General features: G+C 52.2%; 7 protein-coding genes and 1 non-coding gene across 8 annotated transcripts, besides 27 other annotated features; 6 read left to right on the forward strand and 2 right to left on the reverse strand.

Annotated features, from left to right (window-relative positions):
* Window positions 1–92: 92 nt before the first annotated feature.
* Window positions 93–229, reverse strand: EKO05_1t13. Its single transcript has one exon. It is a non-coding gene; the product is annotated as a tRNA-Leu (tRNA).
* A 610-nt stretch (window positions 230–839) lies between these two features.
* Window positions 840–913: a tandem repeat.
* A 2,638-nt stretch (window positions 914–3,551) lies between these two features.
* On the forward strand, window positions 3,552–5,555 carry EKO05_0000992 (uncharacterized protein; the record flags this gene model as incomplete). The annotated part of the gene is made up of 2 exons (XM_038936518.1): window positions 3,552–4,021; window positions 4,088–5,555. The coding sequence occupies 2 exons, from the start codon at window positions 3,552–3,554 to the stop codon at window positions 5,553–5,555; spliced, it is 1,938 nt and encodes a 645-aa protein (XP_038803530.1).
* Window positions 5,556–6,379: 824 nt separating this feature from the next.
* Window positions 6,380–6,726: a mobile genetic element.
* Window positions 6,385–6,719: a mobile genetic element.
* EKO05_0000993 (uncharacterized protein) lies at window positions 6,451–6,711 on the forward strand (the record flags this gene model as incomplete). The annotated part of the gene is made up of 1 exon (XM_059635547.1): window positions 6,451–6,711. The coding sequence occupies one exon, from the start codon at window positions 6,451–6,453 to the stop codon at window positions 6,709–6,711; it is 261 nt and encodes an 86-aa protein (XP_059491530.1).
* A 1,699-nt stretch (window positions 6,727–8,425) lies between the features above and the next one.
* Window positions 8,426–8,463: a dispersed repeat.
* A 788-nt stretch (window positions 8,464–9,251) lies between these two features.
* Window positions 9,252–9,752, forward strand: EKO05_0000994 (uncharacterized protein; the record flags this gene model as incomplete). Its single annotated transcript, XM_038944854.1, has 1 exon — window positions 9,252–9,752. One exon carries the CDS (start codon window positions 9,252–9,254, stop codon window positions 9,750–9,752), a length of 501 nt encoding a protein of 166 aa, XP_038803531.1.
* A 1,321-nt stretch (window positions 9,753–11,073) lies between these two features.
* Window positions 11,074–11,106: a tandem repeat.
* A 1,365-nt stretch (window positions 11,107–12,471) lies between these two features.
* Window positions 12,472–17,984: a mobile genetic element.
* Window positions 13,162–13,184: a tandem repeat.
* Window positions 13,277–15,651: a mobile genetic element.
* Window positions 13,280–15,651: a mobile genetic element.
* Window positions 13,295–15,651: a mobile genetic element.
* EKO05_0000995 (uncharacterized protein) lies at window positions 13,312–15,654 on the forward strand (the record flags this gene model as incomplete). The annotated part of the gene is made up of 2 exons (XM_059635548.1): window positions 13,312–15,073; window positions 15,170–15,654. 2 exons carry the CDS (start codon window positions 13,312–13,314, stop codon window positions 15,652–15,654), a joined length of 2,247 nt encoding a protein of 748 aa, XP_059491531.1.
* Window positions 14,387–15,651: a mobile genetic element.
* Window positions 14,654–15,651: a mobile genetic element.
* Window positions 14,664–17,201: a mobile genetic element.
* Window positions 15,659–17,454: a mobile genetic element.
* Window positions 15,668–17,385: a mobile genetic element.
* Window positions 16,073–17,382: a mobile genetic element.
* EKO05_0000996 (uncharacterized protein) lies at window positions 16,078–17,460 on the forward strand (the record flags this gene model as incomplete). Its single annotated transcript, XM_059635549.1, has 1 exon — window positions 16,078–17,460. The coding sequence occupies one exon, from the start codon at window positions 16,078–16,080 to the stop codon at window positions 17,458–17,460; it is 1,383 nt and encodes a 460-aa protein (XP_059491532.1).
* Window positions 16,088–17,274: a mobile genetic element.
* Window positions 17,222–17,382: a mobile genetic element.
* Window positions 17,904–18,965, forward strand: EKO05_0000997 (uncharacterized protein; the record flags this gene model as incomplete). The annotated part of the gene is made up of 4 exons (XM_059635550.1): window positions 17,904–18,269; window positions 18,330–18,504; window positions 18,558–18,809; window positions 18,862–18,965. The coding sequence occupies 4 exons, from the start codon at window positions 17,904–17,906 to the stop codon at window positions 18,963–18,965; spliced, it is 897 nt and encodes a 298-aa protein (XP_059491533.1).
* Window positions 17,911–17,984: a tandem repeat.
* Window positions 17,985–18,031: a tandem repeat.
* Window positions 18,032–18,178: a tandem repeat.
* Window positions 18,032–18,621: a mobile genetic element.
* Window positions 18,622–18,676: a tandem repeat.
* Window positions 18,677–19,114: a mobile genetic element.
* Window positions 18,692–18,766: a tandem repeat.
* Window positions 18,767–18,809: a tandem repeat.
* Window positions 19,115–20,385: 1,271 nt separating the features above from the next.
* Window positions 20,386–20,444: a tandem repeat.
* Window positions 20,445–21,490: 1,046 nt separating this feature from the next.
* EKO05_0000998 (uncharacterized protein) lies at window positions 21,491–22,317 on the reverse strand (the record flags this gene model as incomplete). The annotated part of the gene is made up of 6 exons (XM_038936912.1): window positions 21,491–21,511; window positions 21,562–21,673; window positions 21,729–21,822; window positions 21,877–21,974; window positions 22,030–22,082; window positions 22,135–22,317. 6 exons carry the CDS (start codon window positions 22,315–22,317, stop codon window positions 21,491–21,493), a joined length of 561 nt encoding a protein of 186 aa, XP_038803533.1.
* Window positions 22,318–22,671: the final 354 nt, after the last annotated feature.

A 22,671-nucleotide genomic window follows, 5' to 3' on the forward strand; every position in this document is an offset into this window, starting at 1 on the left:
ACGTACCACCCACCCCACACACACCCTGTTGTGAAGCGACCAAAAGCACTAAATAAAAAAAAGAAGGCATTAAGATGCAAGAAAAAGCATAATGACACGAGTGGGGTTCGAACCCACGCACGTTTCCGTAGTAGAGATTTGAGCACTCGCGCATCTCCTGCAGAAATGACTAGCAAGACTGCAGATTCGGGCTTAAATCTACCGCCTTAGACCACTCGGCCATCGTGTCATGAACGTTGGAATAAGATATATTAGTAGGATAGACAATATACATCCCAAATCCCAAATCTGGCAAGACAACGCGGGAGACTTGGGGATGCGACGGGCCCTGAGAGAGGTTTCTGGATCTGTTTCTTTTTCGCGAAGACTGCACCCCGAGTCGGTAGATGGTCGAGCAAACGCATTGATAACCCCCTCCTCTTCTTCCTCTCCATTCTACACCTGCACACCCCACCCCCTCCTTCCACCTCGCTGCAAAACCGCTCAGCATCACCTGGCCGGATTCGCACCCGCTGTTCGCACGGTGTGCTGTGGTTGAGCTAAGCCTTGCTGACATGCACAACCACAACCACCCGCCTGCTCGCTCGCACTCGGACTCGGACTCGGATGCTCCGGTCAGACTACCCGCGCACCCTGCCGTTGCTGACCTCCGTAGAGCTTTCCTCCCGGCGAGCGCTGGGCGGGCTCCGTGCGGGCTCCGTGCGGGTTGTGTCACGGCGGGGGGATTACACGGCAGCGTTGCTACGGCGTGGGTGTGTTTGGAGCTGTGGGTGCGTCGGGGCTGTATATCTCTCGTCTCGGTTTTCCTAATTTTTATTTTTTTTTGCGTTGCGAGGATCGTGTCTTCAATCTTTTTTCGTTGTTTGTCTTGTTCTCGTTGTGTCTCTTGTGTCTTGTGTCTCGTGTCTCGTGTACGGCTGCTGGGCTGGGCTGATCGCACTCTGCCATGTCGTCCGCTATGTCTTTTCAGATCGCTTTCACCCTCTTCCGGTGGATGTTCCGTGGCTCCACTGCGTCGTCTGAGGAGGGAGTCTCCGCTGCAGAGACATTTCATTCATCGTCAGTAGTTCCTGCGCTGCCGTCAGGTCGCAGAGGTCCTCGGTCGAGAAGCCCGGAGACGTCGCCGTTGCTGGGCGGCGCAGTTTTTGGATTGCGAGAGACGCAGGGGCGGTGGGAGGATGAGCAGAGGGAGGGAGGCGTGCAGGTTGCGCCGCCGAGGGTTGTGTTTCCCTTGTTGGGGTCGGTGTGAGAGGGTGTGTTCTGTGTGGATGGATACGTGATGAAGGTATGTTTGCCTTCCGGGAGTGGAGGGTACTGAATTATACTCATCGTCTGCAGGAACTACATGGTCGATCTGAATGGTACAAAACAGCCGGCAGCTGCTCCACGCATGGCACGACAATGTCAGGATCCAGGTACGCCACCACACGACCAGGACGAGTGAGTCGCGACAGGCTGCAAGACTAGACATCGTAATCTTCGTCCTGTTTGTCGAAAAGAGCCAAGGGACAACGCACGATGCCCGTACTGGGAAACATCGCAGCGGGCATGGCGGCGTACTCTACTATCTCAAGATTCTGGGACGACCTCACATTATCCGCGCTGGTTTCTAGCTCAATAGTGCACGCAACAAGTACCCGCGTTAGGTGTACCTTACGTTGTCACCCGGACACAGTGTAATGACAGCTGAGTGCAAGTCGGCAAAGAATTCCACGGCTAAGCTTCGCTTCGAGCTGCGCTTAAATGCTCGACCCAACCTGCCACAGTACAAGTGATGATACACTGCCAGCCTGAATGAGCTTTTGGAGTCCTGTATTATCAAGGACGTGCCGGAAGACTAGTAGCGCGTGCATCTTTCCGTTAGACATCCAGATATACCGGCAATTTCCATACTCTCCCACTGAAACGTGTCGAACAAATCTCCCAATTTCTCAAGCAGCGAAACAAAAGAAGTCAAGACATGCCTGCTGTGACGTGAAAATCGCTAACGGATATGGACCGGTGCGAAAAGAGTCCATCGATTGACAGCCTGCCGTTCTGTAATTATACGGGTGCCTGTCACAACAAAAGCTAGATGCTGTGGCGGCTGACAGTGATGCTGCTGGATCATCAAGGTATATCATCACCCGCAGTCTGGCGCATTTCTTTATACGAGCTCACCACTACACTCTCCCTGCGTAGAACTACAAACTCTCTTGATGTTTATTTGTTCAAGCTGCACGTTACGACAATGAACTTCTGCTTGGTTCCATCTTGACTGTGCTCTATCTCGACCGTGCTCCATCTCGACCTTGTTGGTTGTAACATGGTTTCCAACAACAAGTCAGACTCATTCGACTCTGACGAGAATGATGATGGTGAATGTGATTCTCGTCGCTATGGATCTCGTCACGATGCCTGACCTCCCGCAGGGTACTGCGAACTTGCGAAGCAGTGGAGTCACAGTTCGCCCTGCCTCTGAACGCTGTTCTATGTACGTTTGCCGTTTAGAATCCTTGAGGTGAGAAACGTCTCTGCTGTTTGAGATGCGCTCACCAACTGTCTGAGTCCAGGGACCTTGCTGTCTAAAAAATATTGCTTAGAAACTGAAAAATATTGCTTAGAAACTGAAGGTAGAATTGAAAGATTTGAATAATGAGATGGATAGGCCAACGAGTGAAAAATGAAGAAATCGTGTTTGTACCTAATCAAGTACGTGATCACTAGGAGCCTCCTGAGGGGAAGAGAGCCGTCAGGCACTCCTCCGACTGAAGAGCGGTGGAGTCTCCCCTACAAGTACTGTGGGTGGTTGCTGTCAATTGATTTTGTCGACTAATGCGGCGACCACAAGAGATCGGAGATGCAGAATTTGTCCAATTTTCCTGTTTCTAAACTCCACTACGTTGTCCTTGAACATCGACATATCGATCTGGTTATCTATGACCACACACTCGCAACGTGCCTTGCATCCTATCTGCCAGGTAAGAGCTTAATGTATCGTTTTCATCAATTTGGGATCCGCTACATGCTTTCGCACCAAGCCACCTCACCTTGGGTTACGGGGTGCGCTTGGTCTTTCAAGCAAGTTTTTGCTATCATTCCATCATCTTGCAATTCTCAGCACCGCAATATAATAGCAATTCACACGATTCGATATTGGAGTTGAATATTATATTGTTTTTGAATCCTCCGTTTCAGACCCGCACACTCACGCAAACAGGCCAGGGCTCAAAAGGAACGAGTCTCTTCGTACATAGGAACTTAGCCGAATAGCAACACTTGTGCCGTTTGGCATTTAACATTAGCACAAGGGTAGACTGGCTGGTAGCAAGCGCGTACGGCTGGTCGTGAGTTTGAAGGTGGGGGCAGCTGGACGCCTGATGGGGGCCAAAAGACAAGCGGCACTTACCACCGCAGCTTCGTTTTCTCGATCCAGCTTCGTTGCCTCAACCCCTTTGTTCGCTTACGTCGAATGCTTGAGTATCTGCTATATGTCCGGACTGCCTTTCCACGACAATAGGTTCGCGGGCTGAGACAAATCAAGACTCCACGACACTGTCAGAGCCTTCACTATGCACGGCGTGGTACAAGAACTTGACGCGAGCCAGAAAGGCGTATGCGTCCGCGAATCACTTCTCCCGGAAGAGCAGACCATCAAAGCCCAACGCTCTAGATCAGAATCCGCGAGCGGCACAGAGTTCAACAAACAAGCGCCTCTATCACAAACATGGCTGTGGTGGAAGCTTGAGATCCTCAGCTGGTGCGGAAGCTTCTGCTGCTTCGTTGCCATTGTCGTCGTCATGCGGAGTTTCGAGGGACAGCCACTACCTCACTTGCAGTTCGGAATAGCGCCCAATGCGGTCATCGGAGTGTTAGCTACGCTTACTGAACTGTTGCTCGTCGTTCCTGTCAGAACAGGAATCGGACAAGTGAAATGGCTGCAAGCAGTTCGAAAAAGGCCGATGGATGATTTTCGATCAATTGATGAAGCTAGCAGAGGCCCGTGGGGAAGCATTTTACTTCTTACTCAAAGAAAAGGCGGGTAAGAGTCTCTCCATATGTAAGAGTCTTGAGAAGGCATTCAGAGGAGCTTACTTGGTGTGTCTAGATTGACAGGCTCCTTCAGCGCTGTCGTCATCATCCTCGCGCTTGGAATGGCCACATTTACCCAACAAGCCCTGAGCTATCACGTCGTCTTTCCGCAAAGCAATGATGCTCAGATGCCGGTTGCTAATATTATGAATGGTACAGGGTGGGCACAGCTTGCGGATGGGACAAACGTGTATGGCATCGATCCACAAATGCTGTCTGCTCCATATGTTGGACTGTTCAGTCGACCCGACACTGCCTTCACCGCCAAAACCCATTGCGCTACGAGCAACTGCACCTGGGAACCATATGAAACACTGGGCGTATGCAACACTTGCGTAGACCTGACTTCGAAGCTTCGGAAAATCAAAGCAACTGCTGAGATGATCCTCGTAGGGCAAGATCGCGAAGAGAAAAAGGCGTACTATACCACAAATCATTACGCTCTGCCAAATAATTTCACCCTGATGGGAAAACAGTCAGGAGAGATCTACTCAGCAAGTGTATTGCAATCGAATGGATTGCTGAACCTCTCCACGACGTTGAGTGGACCAAAAGGTGGGTCTAACATCTATGCTGAGAAGCCCGGACAAACCTGGGCGTCAGTCGCCTTCGCCAACAACGGCTCAAAACTCTTCAGCGTTCTGGGTGTAGGGCCTTTGAACGGTAGTTTCATCGAACAGCCAGACTCAAACTTTACCACCAAAGACACCGGAAATGTCAACGCGCCTCCTGTTGCGTTTCAGTGTTTACTCCAATACTGTGTTCGCACCATGCGCGCCGCTGCTACCAATGGATCAATCTACGAGACTGAGGTGTCAAGGTGGACAGACCAGACGCAGTCCTTCTACAATGCGAGCGGGTACTTCACAGATATAGTGCTCCATCCGCCTGGGTCCCCGACAGCTTTTCGTGTGAATGGATACGCCGGTGGGACCCTATCCAAATGGTCATCAACGTATCTGGAGGGTGATGTGACCGGCTGGCGCAATCTATCCACTCTTCCTGCCGGCCTTGTTGGGTACGACTCGCAAGTGCAGGAAATCATTGCGCCCTCGTCACTGTTTGTTCAGCCTATCTACCAGGCCATGAACGAATCCAACACCGGTTTTCCGGATCTAATGCAAAACCTCGCCGAGGCAATGTCACTTGGACTGAGGAACCTGCCGTATCAGCCCGCTCCTGTTCGAGGCAGAGCTTTCACAACTACCACCCGCGCCGTCGTTACATGGCCATGGCTGATCTTGCCTGCACTCGAGCTCGTAGGTAGTCTGGCTTTCTTAATTGCGATCATGGTCGAGACGCGGAGGAGGAACATGGTGCCCTGGACGAACAATGTGTTGGCGTACTTCTTCCACGGGCTGCGGCAGCCGGTAGTGGAAGAGAGGCTTTTGAGTCCAGCTCAGATGGAGGAAAAGGCGAAGGGGCTGCTTATAAAGTTTTGGAAAGATAAAGATGGGGGTCAGTTGGTGGTAGAAAAGCAGTAATTGAGAGTAGCAAGTAAGATTCTAGGAACAGATCCGTCCCGCTTTTGTGCATAGGCCATAGAGCATCTGTCGCTATTTCTTTGAGCAATGCTTCTTTTGTAGCTTCGTGCATCTAGATGGCAGATTTATAAGAATACTTCCTCTTGTTCGGACGTATCGTCCATTCTCTACGCCGTGGTTCTTGGCGAGAAGATTTGGCGGTATCGGACGGTCTGATGCAGCTGTACATACATCTGCAGCGCTACTGGAACCCGAAGGCTGCCTTTCGTTGGCAACATGATGTCCAAGGATCTGCATTTAAACACATGCTTACCTGTATTTCAAAACGTAGCTCTGAGCCTCGCCTGCATTTGTATTGGTTGATCAAAAATTCTATAGGACGTCTGGAGTCTTCTGCGAGTCAAGTCAACCCCAGTACTTACTAAGCTCATTAGAGAGAAGATGCAGTTAGAGGATGTAACTCAAGACGACGATCGCGATTATATATTGAGCCTACATGACAATGGTTCCTTATGTCCCGCTCGATCCAGCAAGTGTTACAATCCATGCCCCATGCACCCTGTTCTCCTTCCTCAAAGTTCAATGCACACGGCCTAGCCGCTTAATCTGGTCCGCTCCAAGTCTCTGTAGTTATTTATGCACACAGATGTTCCATCTTCTCTTCTGCCAACGCCGTTACCCATACTCTTCTGTGCCCCCCTCCGCTTGTGACCCAGGGCTCATTATCCCATGCAACGTCTCCCCACTGTCCAAACGCCAATGCCGCAAAAGCCCCTTCCCATCAAAGCGGCTGCTGCTGAGATGCCGCCAATAACGAAGACCTGGGTGGGGCTACGCGGCGTATATACCCTCTGCTTCGTAGGGCGCCCCGTATTGCGTAGTCGCCTACGTGCCAATGGGCGAACGGGCCTGTAGCCAGCTGCAGAAAGCTCATCTGACGAGTAAACCGAGAATGTCGAACGTAGGCCACAAGCTCGTCGATTTGTTCATCACTCAGTTCTCGTGGACGACCCGTTCGCTTCTTTGGTGTGATGCTATCAGCTTGGAGAGCGTAGGAAACCTGTCTTGTCGAGACGCGAAGCAGTTCTGCGATGAATTTATGCGTATGCCCAGCAAGGCGCAGAGTGTGAATCTGCAGCCTCTCGTTGCGAGATAAATACTGGTGGCGCGGTGTCTTTGTTTGCGGTCTGGGCAATGTTGTTGAAGAAGGCATGGCTGATGCGTCGCCTTGCTGAACTATTTTTCGGTTCAAGAAAGCAAAGATTCTTATGGGGTACAGTTAACAAACTGACCTTTGTAGATCGCGTTCAGCCAGACCAAGGCCCTACTGTCTGCAGACTTCATGCGGTACTTATAGCCCATCACCGACAGTGGTACGCGCCGGGAATCGAGCGTGTTCTCTGAGCACGGGTCTCCTTAACAGCGTGCAGTGCGGGTGAGAGCCGAAAAGAGTAATAGATTTGCTGATATCTGGCCACAACAGCTATTCCCTTAAAGCGTTAGGTCCGATTGCAGAAGGAACGATTGGTCGAGTCATGTCACCCCACGTTCACAAGGCTTCCAACATCATGAACCACATCCGTTGCTCCCGCCTGGCCCGCGCGTTCAACGGCAGGTTTTAAGTGTATAGAATTCATCTTTGGGTTTAGCCCACTCGGTTATCTCTGATTTGCAGGCCACGCAGCACGCTAGGCACAAGGGGTGTGCCTAACAGAGTAGAAACACGATTTGCCACAACCGGGGTTTTCCTCTTGTAAAAGATCACTAGATGCTCAGTGCAAGCAGCTCGTATTTCTACTGCGTTTAGGCACTCCCCTTGTAGATGTGGCTCTGCAACCCCGGGACTGCATCATCCATTAGTGTGGCTTGCTGTAGCTGTCAGCAAGTGCATGGAGGTGGCGACAGCATTTCAGACTTCGCTTCGTGGTGGCAGAATGCAGAATATCTTCAACCTTGAAGCGTTATAGCAGCACCACAACACTGTAACAGTTTGACGATGACGAGAGGTAATTAAGATCAGCTGGCATGACGCTCACTCATAGTTTAGCGTCGCTCAGGCTATGCAATTTCGCAAAATGCTGTTGCATAGGCATCGTATATCCGCGCGACAATGCGACTAAGGCTGCAGTCAGAAATTGAAAGTATCAGCACGTAACATGAGCGTTGACTTCGAGAACGGATCTGCGACGAATATGGCAATTGCTCGAATTTAGCCTTGCCTTAACCCCTGACGTTAGGCTAGCCTTCTGTACGGATTCAGAAGCACCGTCTTACCACCGCGGCTGGACCCGCGTATAGGGTGCCTGAATATTGTGCACTGTTAGTGAGCTACGCAAAATTACATTCCCGAGCTTAGAGACATAAGTTAGTTCACAAAATTAGCATCCCCACACATGAAATGTCTTGCTTTACAGTACTGCATTGGAAAAATCTAAGACAGCTGCGTTTAGACATTCATTGCATAGCGAAACAATCTGAAATCATTCTTAAGCTGATGACGCAGTCTAGCAAACGTGAAAAGGCGTTGTGCGTGTGCATGCAACGCTAGAACCAAGAACATTGCTATGTCATTAGTGGTTCTTTGTGTGACATGGTGCGTTAGCCGACCAATAGCTTTGCATTAGTTAGAACCGCGGTGCCTCTCTTTCACGCCTCGTCTAGGGTCTGAGTTTAGTAGTCTGGACAGATCTTTAGGAATTCACAAAGCTCCTGAAACCCTAGTATAATATCACCCACGGTGTTCTTGAAACGTAAAAGCCAATGCGTCCTTCTCAGATCTTAGGCCAGCAGATTCTAATTCCCTACTGCAGGTGTTCTCGTATGGCTCGGGTAGTATAAGGTACTGATCTTAATTGGTCACTTGGGAACAGTATGGTAGCAGGCATAAGTAGTGTAGGTGAGTCCAGCAGTAGCTTAAGCAAGAACTACCCACATATCCTTTTGCAGCAATGCGCAGGGCAAAAAAGGATTTTCAGGCAGCTGATTTAAGCGCTTTAACTGGTGTAAGATAGGTAAAAGAAGGCTTGATGTTTAGGCTAAATTCTGTGTTGACTGAATTTACCTACACTGGGACCCATGCATAGCCGAGGGAAATTTGACGAACTCTGCATGGGAAAATCGCATGTGGTTCATGCTGCTGACTATGTCAGCAAGTTTGTTGGACACCCACCAAATATTTATAAGATGGCCTTACAGTAGCATGCGATCCCTGCACACGGTCCCTGCGTGTAATCCTTGCACGCGCAGCCAACTGCCTACTTGAAGCAATGCGCTTTGGCCAATAATATACCGCAGGGACCAAGCAGTAGGCAGCGAAAGACAAAGTATTCGCCGCCTACATTTCATGCAAGATCCTAGAATGAGATCGTGGCAGATCCTAACCAGCAGACACTTCTCTTCAGTCTCCCAAAGGACTTGCTCCAGCAGATCGCCAGCGACGTTCCATTGGCATCAGTAATGTATTTTACGCTCTCTTGCAAGGAAGCAGCAGAGATTATTGGCACGCGATCATGAGTGCGATACAAGAAGGAAAAGCAATGGTCTATGGACAGCAGGAGTCTCTGTAAATTGTTTGCTCGAGATTGGATTAACGTTCTGAAGTATTGCCCCTACTGCAAAGTCTTCCATCCATTGCTCCAACCAGCCAGAAGCCACCGCGAAACGAGATTGACGAAGTGTTGCTTCGGGCAAGACGCCATGATTGACTACCCTCCCCAGGATGACTGGCACGGCTACAACCCAGTCTTTGTGCATATCACCGATGCGTTGAAGACCCCCGAAGAATATGGCTCCGAACATAGTCATGGGCCTCTCATCGACACGTTATCTGGTGATTTTACAATTACAAAGAAAGACCTCGTCTGGAGAATCGAATCGAATGGACGGCACATTGATGGCAATTTGATCGTCAAGCTTGTCCACACTCTTCAGAGTAAGGACAAGGAGAGCTTCTGCGTGTCGGATCTCCTGACCCTTCCAATCCGTCTTTGCCCTCATCAGTCCACCACATTCGACTTACCGGAAAGATCCCGATATATCAAAGGCATCGAGCTGAACGGATCGTTGCTGATCCATGCCATCAAGTATGCTTTCCCTGTAGCGGCGCAAACAAGTGTCAATATGAACTCGCTCAAGCAACCGTCACCGTCCGAACAGGAGCAAATATCCAGGGCGCAATCGGGGGAGACCGTCTACTAACGGTGTCGGTCGTGTCCTACAAAGTATCGTGTACAGTATTCGATAGACTCTCTCGCCATCACGAGTTGGCATTGTTTCGGGAAAGATCTGTATCACGCTTCGAAATATTGGAAATGGCTGGTGAGAAGGGAAGGTAAATTGCTCGGTCCGGACAAGAGGAACGATGAGTGATGGAGCCCGTCAAGGACTGTGCCAGACTTCAGGTGCGAGATTCTGTAGATGAAACGTCGGTTGTAACTGAGAAACAAAGATAAGAGACTCTGGAGCATTTATCAAGCGCGATGAGAGGTACCACGTTTTTCGTGCAGCGTGAGTGGCGGTTTCAAGACAACAGTAATTTCAATTGTGGATAGAAAGACGCGACCTGGGATTTGCTACATGTTGCAAAATTCCAAGTCAGTAACTACGCCTTGCCACATCCGCATAAAAAGCGGACTAAGTTTGTGCCTGTAACGGTCTTGTATTAATGCGTCTGCTAGTTGTTGCTAGATGTGCCATGTGTTCTGCTGGGTGACATATTCGGACGTAAGACAGACTTTTATTGTGTTGTCGTCGCACTTATGTCAAGATTATCCAGCAGCGGCAGCAATGACGAGGAAGAATGGTAGAAGAACATCTCTGCTCGCAGAAGAACACTTTTATCAATGTTGAGATGCTTTGTGTCGGTAAAGTGGGTTGCAATAGCGTATCTTCGCCGCTAGAGGCAGGTTTTTGTGTTGAGTTGTTACTGTATCTTTAATCTCCGTTGTCTCGGCAGGATGCAACAAAAGTGCAGTTGAGATTCTTACTTTGATTGTCATTCCAGGCAAACTCTGCTAGTTATATGATATCAATAAATTTAGAAGATGTACCTTAGGGAATATGGAACTTGACAGTAAAAAAGCGTCTCTTCTGCAAAGAGTACTAAACCCCATAAACTGAGACCTGCTCCGAATAATACTGACTTTGTTTATGTTGTGTACGCAATGAACACCACTATACAGTCAAGTCTTCAGACGGATCTATTAGCCCAATGCTGAATTACCCACATTCAATACTGTACTTCCTCTATAGGAAAAATTCCCCTTTGCTGACTCCTCCTATGCCTTCCGTGAAGTTCGTGCGAGTTCTCTGATCCAGATATAATCTTGTGCAGGCGCTCTTGCGCCAATGCACATCCCATTATATGGACTTTTGTATGCAGCGAAATTTTCAGGCTCCACACGTTAGTGCGTGGTGGTGGAAGTGGAAGTGGAGGTAGTGAAGGTTGAATTTTGCCGGTCAGCCATCTGGACCACCAACCACGATCCGCGACCTTTTGTGAACCGCGCGCCCCACTATGCACGCCTCACCCACACCCACACCCACACCCCACGTCCCCTGCAGCGAGGGTGATAGTAGAGAGAGATGGGTGTCTTTGCTCACGCCTAGCCACCTCTTGACAAAACTCCCAGTAGGATAGGTAGGACAGTAGTTACTCACTAGTAAGATCTGGCCGATCAAGGCTGGGGTCGAAGCAAGGGACTAGAAACGAGAAGGTGGATAGCGGTGAGGACAACATCGATCCTGTTCTAAGCCAGTCTAAGCTACCGAGGCCAGTCACACTTTTCCCAGCGTCGAAGGACGTGGACCGACTGCTCTTGTCGCGTTGCTTGCTTTTTCTTCTCTCTCGCGGAGACCTGGACTGCGATTTCTCCCCATGGTCTCTTTGTTGCTGCAGCTGCTGTTGTTGCGAGTAATTTTTCATAACATGACTTCGCACAGTCCTTAGTCTTTGCTTGCTCGCTTCAGAGCTCTGATCACTGGTTGCAACGAGGAACAGATACTGGGCCGTTGGTGACGTTGCCGATGACGGTTGATGTTGTACTTGAGTTTTCGCCGGTTTCTGGTGGGGCGATGAACCTGCTTCGCTCGTGACAACACATGTAGAGCATGCGGAATCCCCACGTATTCCGAATTGGCCAGCCATAAGGTGCGGAAATGAAGAGCTGATTGGACAATGAAGCGGGTGTGATGACCAGAAACCTTAATTGCTATGCACGTAGTGCTAGAGAAAAATAGTTCTGATCAGACGTTGCCAGAAACTAGCATCAACAGGCAATTCTTTGTTACCACAGAATAAGTTAGCCCTGGACACTGGTAGTAAAGACCGACCGAGAGAATAAACAACATACATATCGAAGTGCTTCAACTGCCTGGAATTGCAACCACCGTGGGACTGTCCGGTTTTAGCACGTAGAATATCAAGGCAACCTGCGATTGCATCACTTCGCATGACCGAGAAGCTTGTGTGAGCAAGGTGCTCCTATGGTGTAGTCTGGACGACATGCCGTTAGATGGCATACTAGCAGAGACTTGATCGTGATTTCGATCCCCCACGTTATTACCGCCCGCTGCTACAGGTGGTTCACGGCTGATCGATGCCAAGTACTCGATCGCAATTCAACTGTTACGATGCAGTGTTGCTTTGGGCACGAGGTAAATGGGTCCTAGCCTTCCAGATTCAACTTTTACCGATCGGCCTACCTCATTCCACTGTAATCAACAAGGCACAGATCACCGCTGGGTGTCTTTCACTTCAACCCGTCTGAATCCCGTGTCTATGAGATGCCAGAATTGCTTCTGTCAAGCAGTCGTGAAATTTGTTGGAGGGAGGTTGTACGGGTAGCTATCACCCAATCGAGACTAGGCTTCTGAGCTAAATAGCGCGTACTCTGCTCCGTTGTCTGTGATCGATTCATCTTATATATAAACAGGTTAAAGTGATCTCCCCAACAAAGCCCATGTAAGCCCTGAAATAAGTGCCAGATAGCTGATAAAACTCGCCGCTACCTGCCTATCTGCTTGAGACAAATTAATCAGCCCTGTAGCGGGCGCACCAGACGTGTAAAGTTGTCGTTTTCTGGCCGTGCACCCTCTAGCGTCAACTCTCAGCTATACTGACGTCCTACACCGCCCGTAGCGGCCCTATATTGTTCCGGTAATCTGCTCCTGTAAACTCCTGTAAAAGGCTTTACAGGTCCTGTACAGGCTCGCTACAGGTTCGTATGGCCCGTCCACGGCGTGTTCTAGCCCCCCCCCCCCCCTCCAGTCTTTTCCCTAGCCGTCAGCCAGCCATCATCCCAAGTATTTTGCAGCAGCTGTAGGACCTATCTCCCATCTGCTAACTTCCGCCGCAACCGGATAGGGGGCGTCTACCAGCCATGTAGCAACTGCAGTGCCGTAACTACTACCTCCCCCTCTCTCTGATTACGCTTACAGTCAGTAGACGTCCCGTGCAGGCCGCCGGCGACGCCGTCTCTCTACACCTCCACGTCCATCAAGCCCCCAGAGGGACCGCCTAACTGCCTCCCAGCCAGCGCCCAGTGCTAGCGCCCCTGAACAGGCCTCACGCCGTGAGGGCAGTGCCAGTAATACTCCTAATAACCCGGCTGCTGCTGCTCCAGCTGCTGCCCCTAGCTCCCAGTATAGTGATAAACCGTTTAACGACCTGCCCGAGACAGTCCTTGTAGGGCTCCAACAGGACACCACCCCGCTCCTGCGACGTCGTCCTGATGGTGTATACTACGATATTGGCAGCATGCAGGTGCCCTGTTCAGCCTGCGGCGCCTTACACTGGATAGATAAGCGGAAGAGCACTACCTCTGTAACAGACCCGCGATTTACTCTCTGCTGCCTGGACGGCAAGGTCGACCTGCCAGCCCTCACACCGCTGCCGTCGTACCTGTATCAGCTACTCAACACGAATACTCTAGCAGCGCGGCACTTCCGTAAGGAGCTACGGGCCTACAACGCTGCCTTTGCGTTTACCTCGGTAGACTGTACACCTACCAGCCGTGGGGCGCAGGGCCCTGGCGTGCAGGTGTTTCAGATCCACGGGGCCCTATACCACCGCAGCGGCCCTGTAGAGGTTCTCAAGGGAAGCCTGCCGCAGTACGCTCAGCTATACTTTTACGACCCACAGTACGCTGCCAACGCCCGCCACCAGCGGAACAGCCACTTACAGCTCCAGATTCTCCAAGATCTAACGGCAATGCTATATGAGATCAATAACCCATATATATCTATATACCGCACGGCCCAGGATCAGCTCAACAGTAGCGCTGCAGACGCCCGCGTTATACTAACCAGCAGGCTTACACTAGCCCTAGAGACTAGGCAGGACCGCCGCAGGGAGAACGTACCTACTAGCGATGAGCTAGGCCTAGTGATACCTGACGCAGCAGGTGCAGAGACGTCCCGTCCCATCGTCCTAGCGGCCCGTAACTCCAGCGCCCTGTTTACTATCAGCGCCGCCCACCTATCTTACATGCCGCTACACTACGTACTGATGTTTCCCCACAGGGATTCTGGGTGGCGGCCGGGGCTAACGCTCCGTAACCAGGACGGATCCCGTCTGCAGACGTCGCTGACCCAGCAAACCTACTATCGATACTATCTACACCCCCGCCCTGGGCAGACTACAAATCCGTTCCGCTTCTACAGGCTGTTTCAGCAGTACGTTGTGGATATCTGGGCTATCTGCGACCAGGCCCGGCTGGCCTGGATCCGAGCAAACCAGGCACAGCTGCGGGCAGACCTGTATAGCGGTGTTGCTGATGCCGTTATGGGCAACAACGACGCCCAGGCAGGCCCTGTTGGACGCCGCGTTGTCCTGCCGTCGTCCTATCTAGGCAGCTCACGATTTGTCAGCCAGTGCTATCAGGACTCTATGGCTATCGTCCGTCGATATGGCCGCCCTACCCTGTTTATCACTTTTACAGCTAGCCCATACTGGCCAGAGGTTGCCTGTGAGCTCCGCCCTGGGGAGACAGGCCTGAATCGGCCTGATCTAATCTGCCGGGCCTTCCATCTGAAGGTGCAGAAGCTAGTAGCCGATGTGAAGAGCAACCTGTTTGGCACCCATCTGGGCCACGTGTACACGATTGAGTACCAGAAACGGGGCCTGCCCCATATACACCTGCTGCTGTTCCTGACCCCACACGACCGCGAGGCGTTCACGGATCCTGTAACAATTGATAGCACTATCCGGGCTGAGATCCCTTCCCCTGTGCATGACCCAGACGGCCTGCTTACAGAGGTTGTACGGACCTTCATGCTTCACGGGCCATGTGGGGAGCACAATCTGCAGGCCCCGTGTATGGTGCCTCAGCGCGACAGCGCCCCGCCGCGGTGCTCTAAGAACTTTCCTAAGCGTTACTGCCCATCTACAGTGGTCCATGAGGACGGGTACCCTGAGTATCAGCGCTGGGATAATGGCTGCACGCTTGCTGTATGGTGTAAGGGCCGTATTGTACACCTTAATAACAGCTGGGTTGTCCCGTATAACCCTGGTCTGCTCTGTAAGTACTGGGCCCATATCAATGTAGAGGTTTGCGGCACTATCCACGCTATCAAATACGTCCACAAGTACATCTACAAGGGCACTGACAGGGCAGTACTAAACGTCTCAGAAGCAGATGAGGTTAAGCAGCATCTAAACGGGCGATATATCAGTCCATCTGAGGCTGTTTGGCGGCTGTTTGAGTACCCAGTACACATGGAGCGGCCCACTGTAGTGCCCCTAGCGGTCCACCTACTGAATGAGCAGATAGTTACGTTCCCTGCTAACGCTACCACTGCAGAGTTATTAGCCCGCCTGGAGCGATCTGTAACTACGCTTACGGCGTTCTTCCAGCGCAACGCTGACCATGAGTATGGCCGTGAGGTCCTATATCAGGACTATCCATCCCAGTTTGTTTGGCACCTCCCGTCACGGACCTGGCACGTGCGTCAGCGCGGCACTGCGATTGGCCGCATGTACTTTTGCAGCCCGCTACAGGGTGAACGGTTCTATCTACGGCTTCTCTTGACTACCGTACGGGGTCCACAGTCCTACGCGGACCTGCGTACCTTTAGCGGCACAGAGTATCCTACTTTCTAGGCCGCCGCAGCTGCCCGCGGGTTACTGCTACACGATGGAGACTGGGTAGCCTGCTTCCAGGACGCCGTTACGTTTGCCACAGGCCAGGCGTTACGGTACTTCTTCGTTGCTGCTCTCTTAAATGGGCCTGTTACAGATCCAGCTGCTATCTGGGCAGCCTTCCAGGCGGATTTGTGTGACGACTTACCTGAGGCTGCTGCTGCCCTGCTAGTATCCGCAGATCCAGACGCGTACCTTGACTACGGCCTGTATCTGATAGAAGGGCTGCTGGCAGAGTCTGGCAAACGTCTTACGGATTTCTCACTCCCTGCGTGCCAGTTCAACTGGGGAGTACGGCTGCAGAATCAGCTTCTTGCCGCTGAGCTGGCCTACGATACAGACGGGCAGGACACTGCCTTCTGGGACACTGTTACAGGGCTGAATATGGACCAGCGCGCCGTATTTGATGCCGTTACTGCCGCTATTGAGGCTGACCACAGCACTGCCCACTTCTTCGTACAGGGCCCAGCAGGCACAGGCAAGACGTTCCTCTGGCGCTGTATATGTGCCTACTATCGCTCTACAGGCCGGGTGGTCCTGTGCGTTGCGTCGTCGGGTATAGCTGCTGTCCTGCTGCCCGGCGGCCGCACTGCCCACTCCCGTTTCCGGATCCCGTTGGATATCCACGACGATTCCATCTGCCCTGTTGCTCCAGGCTCGGAGCTTGGGCGGCTGCTGCAGGCCGCTACTCTAGTTATCTGGGACGAGGTGCCTATGCAGCACCGTTACTGCTTCGAGGCAGTCCACCGTATGCTGCAGGACGTCCGTAGCTCCCCTGCCCTGTTTGGCGGCCTCCCTGTAATTGCCAGCGGCGATTTTGCCCAGATCCTACCCGTCGTCCGCCGGGGCCAGCGGCCTGCCATCGTCAACGCCTGCCTGCAGCAGTCTACGCTCATATGGCCGCACATGACCGTACTGCACCTGCGTCAGAATATGCGGGTGCTATCTGGGGCTGACAACACCTGTTTTGCAGCCTGGTGCCGGGGACTGGCTACCCGTGAGATGGATGGCCTGATCTCCATCCCAGACTGGATGACCGTCTACTACAGCCTACAGGGCTTCCTGGATCACGTCTATCCGCCGCACCTCCTCCAGCAGGCTGCTGCGGACTATCAGGTCCTCAACGGCCGTGCTATACTGGCCGTACGGAACGACGCAGTGGCTGTAATCAACGCCGCAATGCTTGCTGCCTTCCCTGGTGAGCTAGTAGAGCTGGTTGCAGTGGACTCTGCTGAGGTTGAGGACAATACAACACAGGATCTGCCTCCCGTAGAGCTGCTGCAGTCCTTTGAGCCCCCGTCACTGCCCCCGTCACGCCTTCTGCTCAAGGTAGGCGTACCAATAATGCTTCTACGGAACCTGTACCCAAGCCAGGGGCTCTGCAACGGTACCCGTTTAGCGGTTACACAGATATCCTCCCGCTGTATCCAGGCCCGCATCCTATCTGGCGAGTTTGCAGGCCAGCTCCGCCTGCTGCCACGTATCAGGCTCACTTCAACTAGTAGAGAGCTCCCGTTTATCGTCAGCCGGGTCCAGTTTCCAGTTCGCCTCTCCTTTGCAATCACTGTAAACAAGTCACAGGGCCAGTCACTCTCTGTTGTAGGCGTTGATCTGCGTCACGCTGTGTTTACACATGGCCAGCTATACGTAGCTATGTCCCGTGTAACTACACTTGCAGGCCTGTCAATCCTGCTGCCAGCACCTGATACTAGCGATGAGCCATCCCGTACGGTCCCTAATATCGTATACCCAGAGGTGCTCCTGTAGCCAGCCACAACCTACTAGTATATCAGCCCGCCAACGTCGCCGCTACCAGTATATCAGCCCGTCAACGTCACTGCCACAACCTACTAGTATATCGGGCTAACGGCTATTAATAGTACGTCACCGCCTAGTTATTCTGCCGTTACAGGTGCTATTGTGCCCGCAGGTTGACCTTCACCGTGAGCTTACAAACCCCCCGCGTACCAGTATCCAGCACCAATCAGGCCACGTACAGTGACCGTACAATCCAGATACAGTATAGCCACAGGCCCTATAACGTCATTTAATGGCTGCCTATTCACTGTTTTGGCCCGACAAACAGAATATACTATTCACGGTGAGCTACAACACCAAAATATCGCAGGTCTTGGCAGCCGCTAGCTGGCTGCGATATACTATATAGGCAGCCGCCCTCCCCCTGTTTTACTACTCTCTAGGTCATCAATATGGACTCCTCCGCCCCCGCCGACGACGTCGCCGCCCCGCCAACACCGCCGCCGCCGACGCCGCCGCTGCCCTCGCCGCCCCCGCCAACACCGCCAACACCGCCCCCGCCAACACCGCCAACACCGCCGCCGCTGACGCCGCCGCTGCTGCTGCTGCTGCCACTGCTGCTGCTGCCACTGCCGCCGCCGCCCTCGCTGCCGCCCCCGCCCTCCCGCCGCTCCCCCCTGCCCCCGGCCCGCCCACCGCCGCCGCCCTGCTCGCCATGCCGCCCGCCTCGCGGGCCTGCACAAGGCTGGCTTCTCGGCCAGTCCAGCGCCAGCTGGAGTTCCGCGCGGGCTACGAGCCCAGCAAGTTCAACCTCGCTGGTAAGTAACCCCCTGTAAGTGTCCTGTAGAGCCCTGTACTGACAGTAAGCAGTTCGGCAGCAGAACCTCGAATCTGCGCTCGCGCAGGTTGTCGGCCGCGTCGCCCCCACCGAATGCGACTCCTGCCAGCGAGCAGCTGGCCCGTATACTACCTGCGTGGTAGTTACAGGCCAGCTGCTCGACTCGTGCGCCAACTGCCACTATGGCAGTGAGGGCGCCCGCTGCTCCTTCCGCCGTAAGTTTACAGCCTCCACATTCCCCATACAGACCTTATTGACCCTGCTACAGCCACGCCCGCCCCCGTCGTCCCCGTCCCCGCCATCGCCACCCCCTCCAGGTCCCGCCGCCAGGTCGCTGCCGCTGCCGCTGCCGCTGCTGCTGCCCCTGCCCCTGCCGCTGCCCCTGCCACCCCCTCCAAGAAGCGCCGCCGCACCACCGCCACCCCTGCTGCCTCCCCCGCCGCCGCCGCCGCCGCCGCCACCACCGCCACCGCCTCCAAGAAGGAGAAGAAGAAGGAGAAGAGGAAGAGGAAGAAGAAGAGTAGGTTACAGGCCTGTAAAAGAAATCTACTGGCTGCTAACATTTTTTACAGAGGTCCGTAAGTGCGTACGGGACGTAAAGAAGTCTGTAGCGGCTCTAGAGCTTGCTATGGATTCCTCCTCCTCAGAGGACAGTGATGAAGATGATGAGGATTAAATAGTTTACAGGTCTGCACATGAATGAAACAGTGTTTACAGTGCTATTTACACTCCTGTTACTGTTGTGATTTTCCCTTGCTTACTAACTCTCTACCCCGCTACCCCTGTAAACGCAAAGCTCTGCACCCGCTGGCCCAAACACTGGCATCCCCCACCTCCACATACAACGCATCTGACCGAGAACGTCCGACTCATCGTCCAAACATGTAGAGCGCCTCCACTTCTTAAGGCCTTCATAGTCTCCACTTGTGCGCACAAGAGTCAGTCTGCAGCGAGGTGGTAGCGGGTGCAAAGCACCGACCGCAAAGGGTATGACTGCAGCTATGCACGAACGCAAGCACCTATGACAGTTGAGCGACCGGGACAGACTCATACTCTTGCTTAGGGGCTGAGACCACGTTCCAGAGCAAGTTTGGCTGCTCGTCATCCATCACTTTCCTTATGTAATTAAATCTTCTTCCACATACGGTCCGGTGGAAGTATGCAATGTACGCCAAAGTTGTGGCTCTCTTTGCATTTTCCAAATAGCTTCGTTCCATCACTGAAGACACTCTCCGATCGTTTCGAGCTGCTTAGCCAATCGTTGAGCACGTAAAAGAGAGCTTGAGCCACATTGCCTACTTATGTCCCGCTACTAACAAAAGAGCCTGAGGCGTGTACGTCGGCGTGGTTGTTAGCAGCGCACATTCCCGCATATTCCTTGCATCACATCATGCTTAGCAACCCATCAGACCGGTTTGCTTAAGACGCAATCTTGAGCATGGATTACCATCTCTCAATCTCGGCCAGTGGAGTACACATATATCTGCATAGCATCTGAACATCACGATCTTCCTGATCATAACCAGCTGTGGACGTCTCTAAGGCCACGATCTGGTGCACTCTCACAACGCAGGGCCTAGGCCGGCGGTGGAAACACGCTTTGCAAGAAAGAAGACACGCAACCCGGCTGAACTCTACGACCCTTGTTCAACGGTTTCTGGCCAGCCCTGCACGAACAGAGACTCTGAGTGGCACGAAGGGTGCAATTACCCGAAGGATTTGCACCCCTTGAGCGACACAGCCCAAAACGAATGCACAGAATGACGGACGATGGCTCTGCGTTGCGTAGTCCCTCTAGGTGGTCAGCGTTGAGCGCAGTCGATTTTTGGCATAGCTGCGATTTAACGAGATCCTCTCGAGAAGGCGGCTTGGTCACGATGGGGGGCCGTAAACCAGGGCTGCTGTGGCTATGGGCTGTGCGGGAACTACCTAGCGTGTCATGGTACGCAGCGCGCAGCTATAATTGGTACTCACTTCTTCGAACCAGCGCGACCTTACGTAGCTGGGGCGACGCGTCCCAGGGGGAGCAGAAAGTGGCTTCTGAGCCCTCAAGTGCAGGAGAGGGCTAGTTTGCAAAGAGGAGCCATCAGCGTGAAGTGTGTGTGTGTGTGTGTGTGTGTGTGTGTGTGTGTGTGTGTGTGTGTGTGTGTGTGTGAAAACAAAGCGCGATGAGCCGCCATTGAAGAACACGAACGGCGCTTGTGACGCGGCGACGGGACAGACGACAGCCGAAGACGTACCTTGCACATGCACCCCAAACACGTTCCTTATGCACGTCGGAGTGGACACGCGGCTAGCGAGATTGGCACATCTGAAATGCTCCCCACATCATGTCCAAGAAAAGTAGCATGCTCCGCGAGATCCGAATCGGTAGTGCGCTGCATCGGCCTCTGTCTGGATTCGAGACTAGTCGCAGTCACTAAATTAACTCTGCAGCACTTTCCCAATTCACTTCGCTAACAGCAAAAATTGGAAGAGGCTGTTACTCACGACGGTGATGAACGCGATGACGTCAAGATTCAGGAACATAATGGAGCCTGGATTGACAACAAACAAACCGGGCTGATACAAGTCGTATTCACGCAGCACCATGAGTTTGGTGTCATAGTGCACGCTCCAGATTCGAAGCCATCTCCGCGACTTGAAGACTTGGTTTGTTTGTTGCCATTGTGTAATGGATAGTACCATTGAGTGATTGCAAGATGTTGTTTTCAGCTGCAGAAAGTCGCGCTGACCTGCAAGAAGCACGTAAGAGTGCCAAGGGTTTTTGCACGAACATGAGGCTCTGCAGGGCAGACGGGCAATCACATTCGGTAGTTTTTCACGGTTCTCATCTCGAAGACAGAGAGGGTCGCGCCTAGCGAAGGGAGTAAGTCAGAAGGAAGTGTTTGTTTGATCGAATGCAGGATAAAATTGATCGCTAGCAAAAAAGAGCCTGGTGCTGCACACACATAGACTACAACACTCTAGAGAAGATGAGATCCCTGCCTACGATACCGAAACCTATTAAACCTGCACGAATATGTCTTCTGAACCGAATCTAGGTACGCAGTAGTTGAGTAGAGAATATGTCACACAAGACAGCCGTGCTAGATGTAAGTAGCTTCTCCGTCGTTGAATTAGTCCAATAATTGAACCAGATTGTTGGTTTGGCCAGTTCAGAATTCTTTTGCAACACGTGCTGCCTCCTCTTCAGAACCCTCAATTGCCGGGCAGCTTGGACTGGCGAACAGTCATTATGTTGAACTGGAGTCTTGCTTGTGTTGACTTACGTTAGGAAAATAGTGTTGTACAGTCATGATCTCGGTCCCGTTAAAAGTGCCAGGAGCTACAAAGTCGATCATGTTGAGCCAGTCGTACTTGGGAGACGCGGTTTGTACACGACTGTACTAGAACGTCAGTTTATGGAAAAGGTGTCGGAGCAGAATTTGCGACTTACACAACACCATTCTGAGATTTGCGAATCACGGCAACGCCAGTGTGCTTGACATAGGCCCAGTAGCCATCCTCGAGCCTGACAACGTAGTAGATAACTACAAAAGGTCTCTCTCAGTTGTGTTTTATGCTGTAGCTCCGTGTATACGTACCAAGCTCAAGATAGTTGGTTCCGGGAGGAACAATACCATCATCGTTGGCCCGAAGGATCTCACCAATCAGCTGACCTTTTGTATCGTACCAGTAGCCTCTGGATGAAACTTGATCAGTTCGTATAATCAAGTATCTTGTACGGAGCAACGTACTCGCGGCTCCAAAAGCTGGTCTGTATCCCGGAGGGGGTTTCGATTGTGTGATTCTGCAGCACACATGAGTGAGTGTGCCACAATGAACCGGCTCATTTCACATACGTTATTCAAGTCCCAATCAATCTTGGCGGTGAAAGCCAGCTTGAGCTGAGGGGTCGATAAAGGATTAAAGTACTCAAGGCCTGGCTTGGAGGGAACGATCGGAGATGATTCATTGGAGTTCGAAGCAGCAGAAACGCCAAGGCCGCAGGCGAAGAGTGCCCAAGTGATGGTAGAGAAGAGCATTTTCGCAGGTAGAAATATTTTGTTGTTGAAATCAATGGTCGAGATTGTGAAAAACGAAAGAGTTTTTAAAACCCTTTTTATACCCTTCCATATGTTGAATTGTACTTCTTCGGTGGCCTTAATTTAGACAATTCGGACCCCATTGACATGCCAAGAGTGTTGGCTGAGATGCTATGTGGTGATAGTGGTCAAAAGCAATGCTGCGATTGAAGCTAGCATATTGGAACTCCAACAAAGCCACTTTCCTCGTAAGCAGCCACTGAGGTGCTTACAAGGCTTGCTGCCGTGTTGTGCATATTGAATGGTTCCAACGGATTCCGAAGTCATACTGCCAGAGTCAGGTTACAGTTGGTG

This window comes from Ascochyta rabiei, chromosome 1, assembly GCF_004011695.2.
Source record: "Ascochyta rabiei chromosome 1, complete sequence".
NCBI classification, from domain to species: domain Eukaryota; kingdom Fungi; phylum Ascomycota; class Dothideomycetes; order Pleosporales; family Didymellaceae; genus Ascochyta; species Ascochyta rabiei.